General features: G+C 37.0%; 1 protein-coding gene across 1 annotated transcript; it reads left to right on the forward strand.

Annotated features, from left to right (window-relative positions):
• Positions 1-216: 216 nt before the first annotated feature.
• On the forward strand, positions 217-10,738 carry CCDC195 (coiled-coil domain containing 195; the record flags this gene model as incomplete). Its single annotated transcript, XM_080799437.1, has 3 exons — positions 217-478; positions 5,328-5,580; positions 10,615-10,738. The coding sequence occupies 3 exons, from the start codon at positions 217-219 to the stop codon at positions 10,736-10,738; spliced, it is 639 nt and encodes a 212-aa protein (XP_080655563.1).
• Positions 10,739-21,197: the final 10,459 nt, after the last annotated feature.

A 21,197-nucleotide genomic window follows, 5' to 3' on the forward strand; every position in this document is an offset into this window, starting at 1 on the left:
CCCCAGAATGAATAAGTCATGGAGATCCTTTTCCTCCCTGACAGTCTAACTCCCCAGGTGCTGAAAGATGGCCCAGAGAAGAGTGACATCTATTGTTCAGGAAGGTTTATGGGTGGGATCGACCAGTCCTGCTGAGTAGACTGTGCATTTGGTCCATGAGCAAAAGGTGACCTGTCTCCCCAGAGGAGCAAACCAGGGCCACCCGAGAAGGGGCAAATGGAAGTTAACATCCAGTTCATAAGAATTATCCAGGAGATGCGGGCAGAGATCAACAAACTGAAGAAAGAGAATCAAGACCTCCGGATGAAGCTGGCCTCAAGGAGTCAGAGAACCCCAGGCCCCAGCGGAGAATCAGAAGATGAGAGGGAAGAGGAAGTCACAGACCTTGGTAACCTCGAAAAAGCATCCGAAAAATCTCCAGCAACCCTTCACGGTGGTGTTTCCGTTGATACGGCACCAGCTGTGCACGAACCTCAAGGTACAGAATGTCCATAGCTCTTCTGGGCTGTGCCCATCTTTGCAAAGCCCTCCTAAACATTAGGTTTATTGTGCCTCTCACATACCTGCAGAAGTTGGCATTGGTAGTGGTGAGTTCCATCCTTTTTCTCCTGGTAAATTACCTCTAAATCCCTAGGGGGAAAAATCATTAGCATCTTCAAGCAACATATTTTAGCAACATCAAAAACTATTTCCAGATCTTCCTGGAAAGGTGGGAATGGCAGGTTTGTGAAAATCAGTCACATAAAAGACAATGTGCTTTTTTCCTTCTTGACCTCAAGCCTTTAAATGTCACATCATAGAACACTGAATGGGTGTGTGTCAAAAGCCATGCTCACTTTTTAAGTTACAATATCGCACAATAGCTCAAGGTATGATGATTACAGTCAGACAATTATGGTTGCAAGTAATTTGTCATTCATTATCCACTTGACTCAGAGATACTTAGGAGAAATCTTTCACCTTTGTTTTCTACGTCAGGAAGTGTTAGAGTACCTACCTGACATGGTTATAGTACCTATCTCTCTGTAATAATAGACTGAGTGCTTAATTTGACACCTGGCAAGCACACAACAAATGGCAGATGTTGTTTCTTATCCATGTTTTATAAAGAAACTTCCTGCCCTGTGTGAATGTGTGTTGCCCATAATTCAACGTCCTGTACAGGTCGAAGGCCTCAAGATGCAGGGTCAGGGTTGCTGGGAGGGAGGAGTGGGGGAGGTATGGGGTAGCTGGGTGATGGACATTGGGACGGGTATGTGCTATGGTGAGTGCTGTGAATTGTGTAAGACTGATGAATCACAGTCCTGTACCCCTGAAACAAATAATACATTGTATGTTAATTTTTTTAAAAGATGCAGGGTCAATGTTTGATACATTCTAAGAATCAAATCTCTCACCTTTTGTGGGAGAAGAATATTGACTGTCAAGACTCTACACAAAGTCAGAAATCAGCAGGGCAAACACTACGTTCTGCATTTAAATGATCAGTGCTTGCCTACATGCAGCATATTCAAATAAAATTGCTATACGTAATTAAATACTCAACTCTCTTTTAATATCATCTGTCAAAGGCTTCAGGCAATGCCATTTAGAGGTTCTGAACAGCTTGGCAAGAGAACGTGTCCTATTTGCAGCTGGTTTCCTTTGTTCGAGAGGTCTCTCTCTAGCATGGGACCCTACATTTCAAAGCTGAGAAGAGATTCCCTTTTTGTCAAGTGCAACTCTGGATCTGAGTAGTTCTGTCTGCTGGTTATTTAATAAAACTAAAAGAGTAACTAACAAGGAGGTTAGACTTTCTCCTGGTTTAAAAAAAATAAAAAAGGAAAAAGAAAAGAAAGATATGGATATTGTAATACATCCTTACCCTAAAGTTTCTCAACCTCTGTAATCTTGGACATTTTGTACTAACTAGCTCTGTATTTGTATGGGTCTGTCTTCACTATAGGATGTTTAGCAGCTTTTTTGGCTTCTAAATACTACATGCCAGTAATACCTGCCTCTCACCCTCTAGTCACGAAATGTCTTTGGAGATTCCAAATGTTGCCTGAGGGACAAAATTTCCCCCAGTTGAAAACCACTGCCTTACTCCAAAAGCAAACGACACTCTATCAAATTTATTTTCTTTTTTTTTTTTTAAGATTTTTATTTATTTATTTGACAGAGAGAGATTACAAGTAGTCAGAGAGGCAGGCAGGGAGAGAGGAGGAAGCAGGCTCCCTGCTGAGCAGAGAGCCCAATGCGGGGCTCTATCCCAGGACCCTGAGACCATGACCTGAGCCGAAGGCAGAGGCTTTAACCCACTGAGCTACCCAGGCGCCCCAAATTTATTTTCTATAAAACTTATCCTGATAAAAAACGTAAGTTTAGTCTTAGTATGTATTGTGGTTATTTTACAAGAATTACACCAGTGAAAGAACAAAAAGTAGAGCAATACCCTTTATACTCTTAGGGCCTGAATGCCATCAAGCTTAGGAGAGTTTAGACTATTAATAAGAGCTAAGCACACAATTGATAGCATACTTTTTCAACATATGGATGGTAACTCCCAATAGGAATGTTAGCACTAAGTTTAAAAAGGACTGGTAAGGGGCACCTGGGTGGCTCAGTGGGTTAAGCCTCTGCCTTTGGCTCAGGTCATGATCTCAGTGTCCTGGGATCGAGCCCCACATCAGGCTTTCTGCTCAGCGGGAAGCCTGCTTCCTCTTCTTTCTCTCTCTGCCTGCCTCTCTGCCTACTTGTGATCTGTGTCAAGTGAATAAATAAAATTTTAAAAAAAAAGGACTGGTGAAAAACTGGTAAAATTGGGGGAACTCTAGTTAGTTGTATCAGTTAAACACAGAAAGAGACATGATTTAAGTTTGTGCTTGGAAGCCCAGTTGAGTTACTTTACATGTATTTATCTGTGTCTTAAATGCGATATACTATCATTAAAGAAAGGGACATAAGTAGGAAGAACATTGGCCTGAACATTAGGTCACCAGATGGCAGTCCCAGTTTTGTAATACTTGGTCAATGCTGAGTAGGACACATACATATATGGACATATATATGCTACAGCCCAGCAACACAGCTGCTTGGGGATATATAGATATAGATAATAAAGGGATATATATATTATAGTAATAAGGGGATGTCTATATTATATATCTATAGTATATATGGGGACATATATATATAGTAACAATGCAGAAGAACACCTGCTTAGAATGAGTCTTTGCTGGCTAAATTCTCATGGAAGCATTTGTAACAGTGGATAAGCATTTGGTGGATATGAAATCCAACCAGCACTTTCAGGGATGCTGCCCTTATATATTTAAAAAAATGACTCTTTACAGGGATCCCCCAGCATCACTGGACCTCCAATTCTCTGCAATGTATTCACATCCTTTGCTGGCAAATACACTGCATTTGGCAGCAAGTTCTGAAATTGTGCTAATGACCCCATGAGGCTGTGTTGAATATCCTTTGCCTTTTACTCATAAGAAACTAAAGGATATAGACTTGAGTCTGTATTTGTGACCCAGAGCGATGAACAAAGAGCCAAGTTGCTAGTCAGTCAAACTGGAGCACAGGTTCCAAATAAGAATAATTCCCCTTGCCATCATCAGCACAATTTCTTCAGTTGTAATTTCCTACCATTCACTTTAAAGAGAATACTTTATAATCCTTCCAAACAGAAACTTTTATGATTGTCAATAGCCATAAATTTGTTCTTAGATAATTATAGAAGTTATAGATGATGGCCAAAGTAGTGTTTAAAGATAATTTAGGAACAGTATTTGCATGCAGTTAAACACTTCGGATAGATTTGAACTTAAAACACTTCCCTCTGGGACACCTGGGTGGCTCAGTTGGTTAAGCCGCTGCCTTCGGCTCAGGTCATGATCCCAGAGTCCTGGGATCGAGTCCCGCATCAGGTTCCTTGCTCGGCAGGGAGCCTGCTTCTCTCTCTGCCTGCCTCTCTGCCTGCTTGTGTGTACTCTCTCTCTCTCTCTCTCTCTCTCTGGCAAATAAATAAAATCTTAAAAAAAAAAAAAAAAAAAAAAAAAAAAAACACTTCCCTCTGCCCCAAACTCTTGCCTGAAAGCTGATCTTCCACTCTTCCAAACCATAAAAAGCCAAGGCAGCCTCCACGTTTTGCAATGGCCTTAGTAATCTGCTGTCTGCGTTCTGCGGATGTGGGCAGCAAACTTAACTAAGCAATAATTGTGCTTCTAGCACTCTTAAAACCCAAACACGATGCAAGCCTTTCTTAAACATCCATGCTAGTTCATGCTAAGGCTGTGACTAGAAAGAAAAAAGATTCAGTAAACATTCCTTAAGTGTTCCAGAAAATGAAAACAGACCCGAGGTCAGGCTTCTTCAGCCCCTGGATAAGAACTGGATGTCTCGTCAGCATTAGTATGGCGTCACAGGGATTCAGACAAACTAAACTCCCTAAAACAAAGCTCTTTTAATCGAAGTGCCTGAGTTACAAGGAGCAGAGAATTCTTGATTCACATCAAGAAAAGAGTTTATTGGAAGACACTTATAGACAAAAATTGAATTGAAAGCCCTCACAAACAAGGCCATAAATCCCTCCATCTCTCTCAAGAACACTCCAGTTTTCTATTGAGGCACCTTTGCGGCTTTCCACAGACCTCCTGTGCTTTCCTCTCTCAGTCAACAGGCCTCCTCATAGTGACCATCTCAACTAAAGTCTAAAGTCAAGACACACAAATGGAGCAGCCAGTTCAATTTTTGTGACAAGAGGCTATGATGAATATGTTTTTCTTCAATCCTCTAGAAGGAGAGAGAAAAGATGTCCTGCATTGTCATCTCCAGAATAACCATGTTCTTGCCATGTTAAAGTCTTGTTTTATTATTTCTACAGGTCCAGGTCTCTGTTCTAATGCTGTATCCTTATAAAGGTCTCACCAACCACACTATTAATACAGCTTCCAGACCTCCTCTTTCATATGTCTCTATCCCCTTGCCTTTATCAGCCTAACTTGACTTTCCAGGATCTGTCACTACCTGAATTTTATTACATAATGTTTGTTTATCACCTGTCTGCACAAAAAGATAGTAAGCTCCATGCAGGCAAGAGTTTTGAGTGGGCCACTATCCCCATCTCTATCTCATAAAAAAGTGCCTGACATGTGGCTGGCCCTCAATTATTTGTCAAATAAATAAATGACTAGATGTAGTTTATGTGAAAAAAATGAATCAAAAGTAATAGTTTTGTTTAGGTCATTTTAATGAAGTACTATTAATATAAAATGACATCTGTGGACATCATTAAAGGTAAAATTTACATAAACTTAAATTTTGTGTCTCCTACACAGGCAAAGTCATGATTGTTAGACGCTATTCCATCTCCTCACCAATTCATTCATTTGCTGCAAATGATCCCTGGAAACCTGGGGAAAGACACCCAAAGAGTGGAATTCTAGGAGCTCAGGGAAGAGTTAAATCACTGGCATGTTCTCCAATTAAGAAGCAAGACAATGAAGAAAAGATGTTTGCTGCGGATTCTTTAACCAGCATTAGTTCCAACCAAAGAACTTCTCCTGATCATGTTTTTGATAATGTAACCAGGTAATGTACAGTCTGCCTCAAGTTAAATTATAGGCACGTGCTATGAAGGCACTCAGGCATTCCCATTGATAGGCAAGGTCTTAGGTGGAGGAAACAAAACCAAATAGTATCTTAGGTCAAAGTAATTTCCATCTCACATGTGCATTTAGGGGGTCAAAAGAAAGAAATTTTTTTGAGATCAAATGTCACTCTAACAGATGCCTCTATGAGCAGAAGATTTCATTGGTCTGCCCTTACTCATCGAGCACTAATGACTGTACTCTGAGCTGGCTGCCAGTGATACAAGATTCAGCAAAACCAAAATGTTACATTCAAAACTTTCATTCCATGACAAAGACACACCAATGAACTGATCACTCTAACAAAATACTTCTCAAGGAAAAGACACACTTATTTTAGGAACTGAACACAGAAGTCTTCTCCGAGAGAGGACTGTTCTTGAGGGAGAAGTGACCCAGTGGCTTTTGGGTGGTATAAAAAAGGCATTACTCAAGAGGGCAAAGAGACAAAGAGAAAAGGAATTTGTTTTTCAAAACCCAGGAGCTGATGTTTGGGGAGGTAGGCACAGTCTGTGAAAAAGAGAGATTTAAGAAGACATTTGAGAGATGGGCAGGAGTCTTCTAAGAGGAAGGTCAGATGGTGACCCTGGGAGTGGATAGAGCCAAGGGCTCCTTTCAGAACAAAATTGTCACTATCAAGTCTGACTTATCCCCTCTATAAGGCTAGACCATGACCTCCCCTCTCCCACATGCTCCACCCCAACTTCCAATTCCCAGTTAGGCCCTGACTTTCTAGGGAAGAGTCTCTACATATTTGTCTCCTACAAGGTGAAAAAGAGGCCTGGGTTCTCATGAAGAAGAGAAAATGGAATAAATGGGGTGCAGAGAAAATAAAGAAATCATCAAGCTCAGCAGTGACAGGAAATCCAATCAAGAGATAACAGTGATAGGCCTGCAGAGATTCTCATCAATATTGGAAAGAGCACTGGACCCACCCACAGGATGCAGGACACAGAGGCTGTGCCAGTTTCATTTGGATTTTATAAGACAGGATGAAAATTGTGTTTCACTTACAGAAAGTTCTATTACAGGAACAGAGAGAGTAGCCTGAGTCATGAAGGACAGCTGCATATGGTCATGCAGGGGAAAATGGGAAGATCACCTCAGGTAGAGCAGAAAAGACAAGACAGAAGGAAGCACGACTGTGGGGAAAACCAAAGTAGTCAAGTGAATGAGGGTGAAGGAGGGAGCACAATCATAAGAGGATTCCGGGCAAGGCTCACAGTGTGTGTTTTGTCCTGTAATTATTGGAAAGCTAGTATAAAATATGTCTTTCTGAAAAGTTTTAAAATGCAAAAATATTCAGGAATGAAAGTTACAAAGATCACAGTTTTACTCTGCAAGAATTTTGTCACTTTTTTTCAGATATTTTTATATATAAAAGGAAAAAGATGTTACTAACAGAGAGAAAGATCCTATATCTCTTTTCCCTGGTCCTGCCAATGAGCAAGTGTGATCATGAGTTTTGCTTCTATCCTTTTGACCTATTTTTTTCTATACCTTCATTATATTCATTCATTCATTCAACAAATAATCCTGGAAGCGTGTTATGTGCTGGGTAGGATTCTAGGCCATGAAGATAAAGAGGAAAAAAAAATTGTCAGAAGTCCCTGCATATTCCTTTGTACAATGATAATCCATAAATAAGACAATACATAAAAGTGTATCGTTTATATCAGATGGTGATATGTATGAAAGAGAACACCGAAACCAATTAAAAGGGAAAAGGACGGGTTAGAGAAGCAAGCATTATTGAAATTGTATATATGGTAGCTAGGAAATACCTCACCTTCTGTGTAAAAAGGGAAAGTATTCTGAGGATTTCTGGGTGGGAAAAACTTTCCAAGAATTGAGGACAACAAATGCAAGAGATGCTGAGGGGTGCATGACCGTGTTTGAGGAAGGGAAAGGAAGCTGGTGTGACTGGAAGAGAGTGAGCAAGCAAGAGAACAGGGGAAGATGAAGACAAAGCACTAGGGTGACCTTCCACTCCCCTCCAATGATTCTAGATTTATCCCAAGTGAACTGAGTACATAACATATTCTTTTCATAAAAAAAAAAATAAAGATAAAGATAAAGGATCATGTTGGGAGTCCTGCTTTAAAAAGACTGTAGAAAATAAAAAGACCAGGTTTAAGGCTAAAAAAAAAAATGATCTAGGAAAGAGATGATCATTTCTTGGCCAAAGTAGTAATGGTGGATGTGATTTCTGGATATACTTTGAATATGGAGCTCATAAGATTTGTTGGCAGAGCAGATGTGGGACATGGAAACAAGAAGTGTATAACCAATCATTGTGTGTCAATGACCATGTGTTTTCAGAGGGAAGAGAGCGGAAAGGCAGAGATGCATCTTTTGCTTAAAAAAAAAAAAAATATATATATATATATACGTGTGTATATATACATATACACACACACACACATATATACACTAAATGTTCATCATAAAAAGGAATGTCTTTTGTTTTGAAAAATTATATATATACATATATATATATCCAAATGCATATATATATCCAGTTATATAGTGGAACTAAATATTCATTATAATAAGAAAATTGCAAATTACAAAGTATAAATGCAATATTCAAAGTAAAAAAGTATAAAAAGGAAAATCTTCCATAACTTCACTATCTGAATAACCACCATGTAGATTTTGATGCACATCTATCTTTCCAGTCTGTGTCTGTCTATTTTGAAATTGTGCAGCGCACATTATCATAATGTTTTATTTTTTGCACTTAATCCATTACATTCTCACAAACCTATCATGTTGAGAAATACAGTATTATTAATTTTCATAAAATTCATATTATTTTCTGTGATTGCTTGGGAGCCTAGCCAACGTTTATAACATTATTTTTCTAAAACAAAATGTTTTCCAAATTCCAAGCTGCCAAGGAATAAACTATTTAGAACACAATCTATTGGTAATTTAGAATCTACTTTAATGGGAAAGACTGAGCCAATTGCAGGTTTGTGTGAAAACAAGAAAGTCAGTAATGGCTTGAAATCAACAGCTGGGTTGGCATAAAATCCAGTCAATTGCAGAGAACTGTTGACAAGAATGAAGCGTGTATTTTTTTGTTATAGTGCTTTTTTAATTTTATCTTTTATGTCCTCAGTGATTAACTAGTAAAGTAACGTGTCATTACATTAGCCCTCTAATTTTTTTGGAAATTCATTTACTTTCTAATAGTTCTTAAAAATTTTTTCATAAGATTTATCAAGAACCAATTTGTTTGAACTGGCTTTTGAAGCAGTCAGACATCGTACCTAATTTGCTTATGAGCCTTTTCATTATTATACCAAGAAAGTGTTTTACAGAATAATGCCAATGTCAATATTTCTAAGAACAAATGCTCTCCAAAAACCAGAGACAGAATTTTAATTTTTCCTGAATTTTTGGAGAAACTAGAAACCTAGAAATCTAATGTCCTGCATTTAAGAAAAAGATTAAGATTAAGAGAAAGAGTCCATATGGAGCATAGCATGAGACACAGAAATATTGAATCACTATGTTGTCTACCTGAAACTAATGTAACATTGTGTGTCAACTATACTCAAATTAATTTTTAATAAAAATTAATCAATTACTAATTTAATTAGAAATGTTATATTATTCATTCTGCAGATAGGAGAAACCAGATACATGAAGTACATACACAATTGACTCTTGAACAACACAGATTTGAACTGCGCCAGTCCACTTATGTATGGTTTTTCAATAGGTACAGTACAGTACTGTAAATATCCTTTCTCTTCCTTATGATTTTCTTATGGAACATTTTCTTAATGAGTCCCCTTCACTTTCTTTTCTCTAGTGTATTTGATTGTAAGAATATGGTAAATAATAGATACAACATACAGAATATGTGTTAATCAACTGGTCATGTTATTGGTAAGGTCCCCAGTCAATAGTAGGCTAGTAGTAGTTAAGCTTTGGGGGGAATCAAGAGTTATGCACAGATTTTCCACAGCCCCAGAGCTGAGTGCCCCCAACCCCTGTGTTGTTCAAGGGTCAACTGTATCTTTTCCTCTTCATATCAAAATGGTTTAGAAGGCAACCTCTGAAATCAGATGGCTAAAAACTCAAATGCATTATTGGCCTTAAAGAAGTTATCAGTCTGTTTTATACAATAGTTTATTCTTTTGAAAAAAAATTAAAAATTTAAAAAAGGAATCACAATAGCATTTACCTCAGAGTTTTTGTGAAGAATAAATGAGATAGTCAAGGGAGGGCTAATAAATGACAGAGCAGTTATTATTTTATTGATTCCAACATATGGAACCACTGACCTTCCTCCCAAGGGAGGGAGCAGATGTGTTCCCCTCGATGCACACCACTATATGCCACTCACAGAAATGATCGCCTTATCGAATACAAAGAAAGAGGAACAGAGAGAGGACAATATTGGAGAAAAGGCAATAATTTCAAACACCATTCTTCTGACTTTTTCCTGAGAACAGTATATCCTAATTTATGTCAAGATTCTATATAACAATTTCATCCCTCAGATGACATGATTCATTGCCGTCTCTCCTCTCTCCCATTTACTGTTCTGGTGTGATGGATATTCCGTTAATTCAAAGTCTGTAATTGCTGACTGATCTGGATTATAAAATAATTGCCTCAAATTTCTGCTTCATTTCACCTGAAGATTTCCAATGTGAAAGACCCTTCACCTGAGACAATATGTTATTCTTTAACTTTAAACATCAAGAGGATAATCTTCCCTCAATAGTTTTAAATTTTAGTTTCATCAACATTCTTCATTGGGTTTAATCAAAAGCCAATTCCAATATATTTTTTGTATGATTGTTGAATAACTAAACAAAATATATTATGATATGTTTCAAATGAGCTTTTAACAGTTAAGGCAGTCTTTGGTGGCTTAGGAAAAAAATAGATGTTTTATATAAAGGCTCACTAAAAAGTCTTGCTTATCTTCTTCTTATTCTGCTTTCTTTAGGGACAAGATAAAGACAATCAGTTTCCAGTTACCCATGGACTTGTCTTCATATCCCAAAAATTCAAGTTCTTTGAAGTGTTCACCAAATCAGACCACAAACCAGCTAAGTACCATTGCAGAATAGGCTGTGTGGGGTGATGAAATTTAAGAAACAGCTGATTCCCAAAAATGAGAACACTGAGGCCCCTCTGGGTCAGTGTCCTCCCCTACAAAGAGCTCTGGAAAGATTCCCAGTAAGACACACAAAATGCTTGGCATCAGGTCAGTGGACTTGTCAATGGACTTGGCCAGGAAATGGAAGTAATTTCTTTATGTCATTGTCGAATACAAATGTTGATTGCTGTACAGTGACTATTGCAGTCTCTCTATGCAGCAATGAGCAATTAAACATAATTAAATTAAATTGCATGGTAGTGTTCAGTAGCTGCCTTCTGCCATCAAGAAATGCCGCTGTTTACATTATAAGAGTCCCTCTCCAGATGAACTTACAACAAATATAAGGGGAAAAAAGTTCTTGTTTTGATTAATGGTGTAGAAGCAAGAGTGATTATCCTTATAGTTAATTCTTGGTTGATATTTCACTGATACTAATTCATTTCATCTTTTAATATCCTATGTCACAGGCATGGGAGCACAAACACAGCACGTTCCCATAACATCCATGGTGGGCTCAGAGCAATTGTGGGTTCACTAATGACAAAGCCTAAACCTGCTTGGAAGGAGAGAAAAAAGGCTTCAGATGATCATTATTTAGGAGTTGGAAATCTCAGAATTCCCTCAATTCCTGAACTTCTTTTCAGGAGAATATTTCACCATCTTGGTTTACAGCAATCATCATCAAATACCAATACCCTTTTAAAACTAATATCTTGTATACTAATATATTAAAATATTCAGAGCATTAAAATGCAGACTCCTGGGGCACCTGGGTGTCTCTGTTGGTTAGGTTTCTGACTCTTGGTTTTGGCTCAGGTCATGATCTCAGGATCCTGAGATCAAGCCGGCACTGGGCTCCAAGCTGAGTGGGGAGTCTGCATGAGATTCTCTCTCTCTCTCTCACCCCCTCTGCCCCTCTCCCCACCATGTGCGTGCTCTCTCTAAAATAAATAAATATTAAGAAAAATAAAATGCAGATTCCTTGTTTCCATCCAAATGCCAATACTCTTTTTAAACAAATATATTAAAATAGGCAGATTCTTTTATTATTATTTATTATTTATTATTATTTTATTTTATTATTTATTATTTATTTTAATTATTTTATTATTATTTATTATTATTCTTTTATTCTATTAAAATACAGATTCTTTGGTCTCACCCTAACTGAACTGGCTATAGAAGTAGGGGGACCAACAGGGAGCAAACCAGAAATTCCCATTTTAAATAAGCTTTCTCAGCTGATTTCTGCTAGACAGCGATGCTTACAATTCACTATTGTAAATACTAAGAAGCACACTCCAGGGCTCCCAAATCTGGGGCTAAGTTGAAGTGGAAGCAGTGAAGCAATGAAAGGGTAAGAATGGTCCAATCCATTTCTAAGAAAGGATTTTAATAGTCGCAGACAGGCTCCTAGAAGGCAGATGGATGAATCAATGAATACCCTGAGGTAAAAGCCACATAATGGGTCAAATGTTTCTTTTATTTATGATATTCATTTAAGATTAACAATATTCTCAACATTAAAACAGATGTACCGTAGAGCAAGGTTATAACCAGAGGGGAAAAATACAAATGAGATTTAAAAGCACATTCATCTGGGAATAAAGACACATACTCAATAGATAATTAAGATAGTAACCTACGAGATTCCTGGCATTTTTAGTTTTTAGTTTATGCACAATTTTATTTTCTGCCATTTACAAAATAAAGACTTTTGTGTTAACATCAGTTAAATGAAACATTTACCAAACAGTTAAAAAACTAAATAAATAAATGACAACCACCCAAATTACAATGTCATAACTGACAAAGCTGTAATGACAAATTATCCCCAATACCAAGTTTAATGACTAATATGTGATTGGCATTTCGTACATGCTCTGTGAACTGAACTGAATTAACAACTACATGATTCCAACACTGCCCAGTAAAAAGCACGAATCAAATGTTAAACTTTGATATTAAATATTTAACGTTATGATTAAAGAAACAAAACCCACTTCTATTCCCTGGCTTATTATACTGTTTGATAGTAACCCTTCTGAGATGTTTAAATATGATGAACCACAAAGAATATGAAGTCTATCACAGTCATGTTCTCACCAATTATATTTGTCTTATTCTGTGCCACAAAATTCTATAAGTCAGGAACTCAAATGCCTATTAGGGACTGTAAGTAACAGAAATGAGTGGGGGCTCTGGAGAACAGACCCCATCCAAAAGGAGTTGCAAGCTGACATTTGGGTTCAAGATATTGACATGAGAACTCTGAACTCACCTTCTCCATGGAACATACTAAATTACACCTATGGATGGAAAATTCTTCCTGAAGAAGAATTGAAGGCTGACTGAACAGCTACAGAACACCCAAAGACAGAGAGAATGGCAAGAGAAGAGCAAGAGACACGGAGACACAGTAACAAAGGGAACACCCAACCCAATGCTGTGAAGAGCAGTGGGGAGCGAGACTACTGAGAGCCTTGGAATAGATCCCTCTATCCTTGGGCACAGAAAAACAAAAACAAAAACAAAACAGAACAAACAACAACAAAAAACATGGTTTAGAAGAGGAGCTAGCATGTAAAAGAAACAATGCAAGAACTCTGCCAAGCAGTGAAAGAGTTGCAGGAAAGTTCTCCAGGTCAGAGGGACTAGAGAACAACACAGTTTACATTCCCACCCCACTTTAAAAGCCTAGACTGAAGCAGGGTCTATACACCACAACCGGGGAGTCCAGTATTTTTCATGAGCTCACGACTTTCAAGAGCCCAGGACCCTCAAGCCCACACCAGCTGCTCTGTGGTGCTGGGGCTCAGAAAACAAGCTGTGGTTTGGGGGGGAGGTTAATTTTTATTGTTTTATCCTGTTTTATTTACTTTTTAAAATTTAGGTGTTGTATTGTTTTTATTCTTTTATTTTTGGTTTTATTCTTTTCTTTCTTAATCTCTTTTTTTTTCACCTCTTTCTTATTTCTTCTTTTTTCTTTTCTTCTTTTTTCTTTCCTTTTATGATTTTCTTTTATGATTTTTTTCTGACTCACTCTGTAAAAAGCCATGATTTAAAAGAGTAACTAGTACATATAGTCAAAGCTCAAGCAAAAGCCATCAAGCACACACAGTCTGCACATGGTCACCATGCAGGAGACCATTCCTTCAACTTTAGAAGAGATAGCCATTTCACATAATCCATTGAAACAAACACAGAAAGTCAAGCAAAATGGGGAGAGAGAAGAATATACTCTAAAAGAAAGAACAAGGAAAAAACTTCAGTAGAGAAATTAAATGAAACAGAGATAAGCAATATGCCTGATAAAGAATTTAAAGTAATGATCACAATGATACTGATCAGACTGGAGAAAAGAATGAAAGAACTCAGTGAGACCTTCAATAAAGAGATAGAAAACACTAAAAGGAACTAATCAAAGCTGAAGAATACAGTAACTAAAATTAAAAAAAAAAAAACAAAACAAACACTAGAGGGAATCAACAGTAACTTGGAGGACACAGAAGAATGTATCAGCAATCTGGAAGACAGGATAATGAAAATCACGCAAGCTTAACAACAAAAAGAGAGAAAAGAATTTTTTTTTAATGAGGATAGATTAAGAGATCTCTTGGACAACATCAAGTGAACATTCACATTATCAGGGTCTCAGAAGAATGAAGAGAGAGAAATGTGTAGAAAACTTACTTGAAGAAATAATAACTGCAATCTTCCTCAACCTAAGGAGGAAAATAGACATCCAAATCCAAGAAGCACAGAGAGTTCCAAACAAGATGAACCCAAACAGGACCATACCACAATACATAATAATTAAAATATCAAAGTATGAAGATAAAGAGAGAATCCTAAAGCAGCAAGAGAAAACCAAAAATTTACCTACAAGAGAAACACTATAATAGTATCAGCTGATTTCTCAGTAGAAACTTTGCAAGCCAGAAGAGAGTAGCATGACATATTCAAAGTGCTGAAAGGAAAAAAACCTACAACCAAGAATATTCTACCCAGTGAGATTATCACTCAGATTTGAAGAGGAGATGAAGAATTTCCCAGACAAACAAAAGATAATGGAGTTTATCACCACTAGTTTATCACCACTAGCCTTACAAGAAATATGAAAGAAACTACTTTAAGTGGAAAAGAAATTACCATAATTAGACAAAAGAAAAATATGAATGAAAAGATGTAAAATGCAGCAACATACACATAAACTGTAGAGAAGGGAGTAAAAAGGGAAGAGAATGGGAAAAAGAAAAAGAAAAAATATTTTTTTCATTTTCTGTTTTTCTTCTTTTTTTAAGAATGTGTTTGAATTTAAATGACCATCAAATTAATATGGCCTGCTATTTACTTAGGAGTTAAATATGAACTTCCTGGTAACCACAAACACAAAAACTTATGATAGATACAGAAATAAATAAAGAGAAAAGAAAGTCCAAAAAACACTAGGTACTCATTGGTCACAAAGAAAGAAAGCAAGAGGAAAAGAAAAAAAAACAAAGAAGAACTGCAAAATAATAAGAAAACAAGTTTTTAAATGGCAATAAGTTCATGCCTATCAATAATTATTTTACAGGTAAATGGCCTAAATGTTCCAATCAAAAATATAAAGTGCCAGAATGGCTTAAATAACAAGACTCATCTACATGCTGCCTTTAAGAGACTCACCTCAGAGCTAAAGGCTCATACAGGCTGAAAGTAAAGGGATAGAAAAACACCCACCATGCAAATGGAAGCACAACAAAACAAAACAAAAAACAAAAAAACAAAAAAAAACAGAAACCTGGGGTAGGAGTACTTATATCAGACAAAATAGACTTTAAAACAATAACTGTAGTAAGTGACAAGGAATGGCATTACCTAATGATAAAGGGATCAATCCAACAAGAAGATACAACAATTGTAAATACATGCGAACCCATGACTCAAGTACTTAAAAACCTAAAACAAATATTAATGGATATAAAGAGAGAAGTTGATGGTAATACAATAATAGTAGGGGACTTAACACTCCACTTACATTAATGGATTCATCATTCAGAAAGAATTTCAAAAAAGAAACAATGTCTTTGAATGACACATTGGACATGAGTATAACAGGCATATACAGAATGTTCCATCCAAAAACAACAAAATATACATTCTTTTCAAGTGTACATGCAACATTCCCTAGAATAGATCACATATTAGGCCTCAATAAATTTAAGATCAAAATTATACCATGCATCTTTTCTGACCACAACAGAATGAAACTAGAATTAAATCACAAGAAAAATAAAACTGGAAAAAACAAACAAACATGTGGAGACTACACATTATACTAAACAGCCTATGATTCAATGAAGTAATCAAAGAGGAAATCAAAAAATACATGGAGACAAATGAAAGTGAAAACACAATGGTTCAAAATATCTGGGACACAGCAAAAGCAGTTCTAACAGGGAAGTTTATAGCTATACAGGCCTACCTCAAGAAACAAGAAAAAACTCAAATAAACAATCTATCCTTATGCCTGAAGGAACTAGAAAAAGACAAAAATAAAAAAGATAAAAATAAGAAAGGAAATAATAAAGTTCAGAGTAGAAGTAAATGATGTAGAGACTTAAAAACCAATAGAAAAAAAATCTATGAAACCAAGAGCTGTTTCTTTGAAAAGATAAACAAATTTGCAAACCCTTAGCCAGACTCATCAAGAAAAAAGAGAAAGGACCCAAATAAAATCAGAAATGAGAAAGGAGAAATAACAACTGATATCACAGAAATATAAAGGATTATAAAAGAATACTATGAAAAATTATATACCACAAACTGGACAGCCTAGAAAAAAGGGAATAAATTCCCAGAAAGATGCAGTCTCCCAAAACTGAACCAAGAAGAAATAGAAAATCTGAATAGATTGATTACAAGTAGCTAAATTAAATTGGTAATCAAAAAACCACCAAAAAATAGATGTCCAGAACTAGAGGGATTTACAAGTGAATTATATCAGACACTTAAAGAATAGTTAATACCTATTCTCCTCAAACTATTCCAAAAAATAGAAAAGGAAGGAAAACTTACAAATACATTCCATAATGCAGCTTTACCCTGATACCAAAACCAGATAAAGACACCAAAAGAAGAAGGAGGAGGAGGAGGAGGAGGGGGAGGAGGAGAAAGAGAGAAAGAAGAAAGAAAAAGGAAGAAGGAAAGCTATAGGTCTATATCCCTGATGAACATTGTTGCAAAAATCCTCAACCAAATATCATCAAGCCTCATACAAAAACAACACATTAGAAAGGTCATTCACCACAATCAAGTGGGATTCATTCCTGGGATGCAAGGATGGTTCAATATTTACAAATCAATCAACATCATACACCACATCAACAGAATGAAAGATAAAAATCATATGATCATCCCAAAAGATGCAGAAAAAGCATTCAACAAGGGTCAACATCCATTCATGACAAAAACTCTCAACAATGTGGGATTAGAGGGAACACACTGCAACAAAATATGAAAAACCCACAGCTACCATCATCCTCAATGGTGAAAGATTGAGAATCTTTTAAAATTAATTAATTTATTTTAGAGAGGGCGAGAGCACAATGTAGAAGAGGAGCAGAGGGAGAGGGAGAGAGAAAATCTCAAGCAGACTGCACATTGAGTGCAGAACTGGATGCTGGGCTCCATCTCATGACCCCAAGATCACAATCTGAGCCAAAATCAACAGGAACAAGACAAAGTATCCACCTTTGTCACTTTTATTCAACATAGTATTAGGAGTCCTAGCCACAGCAATTGGAAAAGAAAAAGAAATAAGGGGCATCCATATTGGTAAAGAAGTTAATCTGTCATTATGCAGATGACAGGATATATATATCAAAAATCCTAAAAATTCCACCAAAAACTACTAGAGGTAATAGGTTCAGTAAAATAGCATGATACAAATTTAAGGCCCAGAGATCAGTACCATTTCTATACACTAACAATGAAGTCACAGAAGGAAATTAAAAAAAAAATTCACAATTGTACCAAAGGATAAAATACCTAGGAATAATCTTAACCAAAGAAATGAAAGACCTGTACTCTGAAAACTTTAAACACTGATGAAAGAACAGTCTGTGTTAACTATACTGGAATTAAAATAAAAACTTAATTTTTAAAAAAATGCAAGAAAGTGGATCCGGAAAGCTATAATTTGGAAAACAGAAAGGGGGAAAGAAGTTTGAGCTTGGGAAAAGAAGGCAAGATCGTGGGAGTAAATCTACTTCAATAAAAAGGTTCAAGTTCTATATTATCACAAAAAAGTGAAGCCTAATCCAGAGTCAATACATAGTTGTTCACAGAACCAAAATATAATATGAGAAAACATAAGCTGTGCTTTGTTTTAAAATGTTCTGCTTTATTCATTTTGGTTTATTCTACATATTTCACTCAAATGGAACTCTTGGGGGATGGAGAATAATATATAAGCAAACGCAAATAATCTGGTTGACTTTTTTTTTTTTTTTTGGTAAGGAAAGAAGTTTCTGAAGTCACAGGATCATAGAATTTTCCAGCACAATTGTAGTTCCAGGCCAGAATTTCAAAGAGTAAGTATAGCTCAGGGAAGTTACTCCACCAATCTGACATGACAGAGTTTAGAGCAAAACCCGAACCAAACCCCGTAACTGCTGATGCTTCCTGTAAGAGTTCCATGTTGTCCCATGAATGTGTTGAGGTATTCTTTTTTTTTTTTTTAAGATTTTATTTGTTTACTTGACAGACAGAGATCACAAGTAGGCAGAGAGGCAGGCAGAGAGAGAGGAGGAAGCAGGCTTCCCGCTGAGCAGAGAGCCCAATACGGGGTTTGATCCCAGGACCCTGAGATCATGACCTGAGCTGAAGACAGAGGTTTTAACCCACTGAGCCACCCAGGTGCCCCGTGTTGAGGTATTCTTAACAAGTGAGGATGATCTCAATGTTCTCAATGTCCAGGGTACTGAAAGACCAAATGAGATCCTGTATAGGGATATGTTGCATAACACACTAAACAAATACAAGACATAGTTCTTTTGCTCCATTGAAAACAAAGACTCTCAACATATGTCTAATTTTAAATCCAAGTGTTAAGTTGGTAAAAATTCACCTGTGAAATTTCTAGCTTTTGTGTTTCCTGGCTTTTGATATCCTCTCGGTTAAATTGCTGAGTCATCAAGCAATATGTGGACAGCAAGAGGCATCCCTGGCATTCAGAGTCCTGCACTTTAACCTGTAAAGAAGAGGAAGAAGAAGAAGGAGGAAGAAGGAAGAAGAAACTGCCCCATGATGGATTGTTAGTGGTCACCAACACTGCCAATAATGGCAAATTAATAACTGTGGGTGAGAAAAGCCAAAGGGTAACAACTACCTCAATCTGTCATCAAAGTATGCCAGCATCTGTCTGAGCTATTTCCTTTCATAACTATGACCTCCTGCAAACTTCCTTTAACAAATAAGCATGTTGAAACAAAGGAAGACTTAAACAATGTTTTCAGAATCCAGTGGAAAGCCCTCGCCATTTTTCTAGCATCCCAGTTCAGTCTGCTCCCAATTCCTTGAGCTACTTCTTCCTAAGCTGTGAATCTGAAATACACTTCATCATAAAGATAGTTGTCAACGGGGAAATGGGAAAAATGGAGTTCATTTTATTCCTTGATCCAAATTCTGGTTTGTCCTCTAGAAAAGAGATCTTAGAAATCTCTACTAATCTTGGCAGGTACAACGATTGAGCCTGGTGTTTTTGACACCAAAATAAGTTCCTTAAGAGACCGAGTTATGCCACCTAAGCAATACTTAATTTTTAAATATGATGCAGGGAAATATTCTTTCATTCCAACTGTGTTTGAGAAAGTATGTGCATAGTTGGGGAATACTCTTTCTCATAAAGGAATGAATAAAAGGCCTGCTGGAGATATAGCTCTTCTTTGACTTCTGCCTTTATCATCAATGCCATGAGACAGTCAAAATATTTCATGACTACTATAATCTGCTCACAATTAGTTTTCTAAAAGGTGAGAAATGAAAGACTGAATTTATCTAATCTCATACATACATACTTAATAGTTTGACATTATTAAAACTACTTGGAAAGTTGAACTTGACACGCAATTCACCCTGAACTGAGACAGAGATTAAGCGTGTTCCTGGCCAGGTTTCACTAAAAGATAATTCTCTGTAGCACTCAGGTTTCTATTCAGGAAAAATCTCATTTTTCTTTTTTCTTTTCACTAGGATTTCTCCTCCTTCAGTCACCTCAAAATTCTTATGCTTGACATGTATGAATCCGAGGACCAACTAAAAACCTATTCTTAACAATGATTAAAAAAATTTCATTCTGCTCTCTGCTCAATACCAATTTATGAAGATCATATAGACACACGCTTTTGTGAAGTGTTCCAACACTCCTCTTATCATCTGTAATTTTATCTGTTCATGAAAATTGTCCCTAATTCCACCCAGCATTAATTAAGCCCATACCCTTTCTCCTTCCTTTCCCCCTTCATCTTGAGGATGTTTTGATTCACACTAAGAACTCCCTTCTAATGGAAAGACAGGGGTGCAAGCAAGATTTTCCAGGAAGGAAAAAATTTCAGTTTCTAAAACACACAGAAGATTCTTGATTTTGAAATACCATGTTGTCCAACAAACCCCTTTCTTTAAAACAAGAAAGCATTCAGTGGTGAAGACTAGGAGAGTGGACAAATAGCTCAGAAGTAAATAACTCTTTTGCCCCCTTGCCATACCATGTAGTACACTAGGAAAAGTAATTTACTAAATGGCTCATGGTCACATGTAACAGTTAATTGGGCATCCAAGAAGTGAGCCCAATTACTCCCTTCCTACTGTTTTATCTAGCATGCGTGATTTTATATAGTCCACCATACCTGTGGCCTTTTGCATCACTCTCACTGGTCTTGGTGATGATCAGCGGATCATAGGGAAACTGGCCATCCCATCATCAAACACAGACCCTTTGACACTTCAGATGCCCTGTGACATCAAAGCTGCCCTAAACTAACTAATTCAAGTGTTCCTCCCAAATATTTACTCCTTTCCTTCTTCAAATACTTTACATTTCTAGAGCTTCCCTGAGGCTAGTCCCAGCCACAGAATCTAGCATTTATAGTAGGCCCTCAAGAGGCTATTCCAAGAAAAGACAGCTGGCTCAGAAAACTGAGGCTCCAAAATCGGAAAGTGCCTCGGTCTTCTCAGCCTTGCAATTTCATGTCAAGCAATGGTTCTTGATTCTGGCTGCAAAATAAAATAAACCAGGGCGCGTTAAGAATCTCATTGCCCAGGCTGCAGCTTGAACACATGACGTCAACATACCTGGGGACAGACCTACGCAACAGTATTCTTAAGGCTCCCCCAGCAATTCCCATGCACAGGCAAGGCTGAGAAGCACCGCTGCAAATGTG

This window comes from Martes martes (genome assembly GCF_963455335.1).
Source record: "Martes martes genome assembly, chromosome: 3".
NCBI classification, from domain to species: domain Eukaryota; kingdom Metazoa; phylum Chordata; class Mammalia; order Carnivora; family Mustelidae; genus Martes; species Martes martes.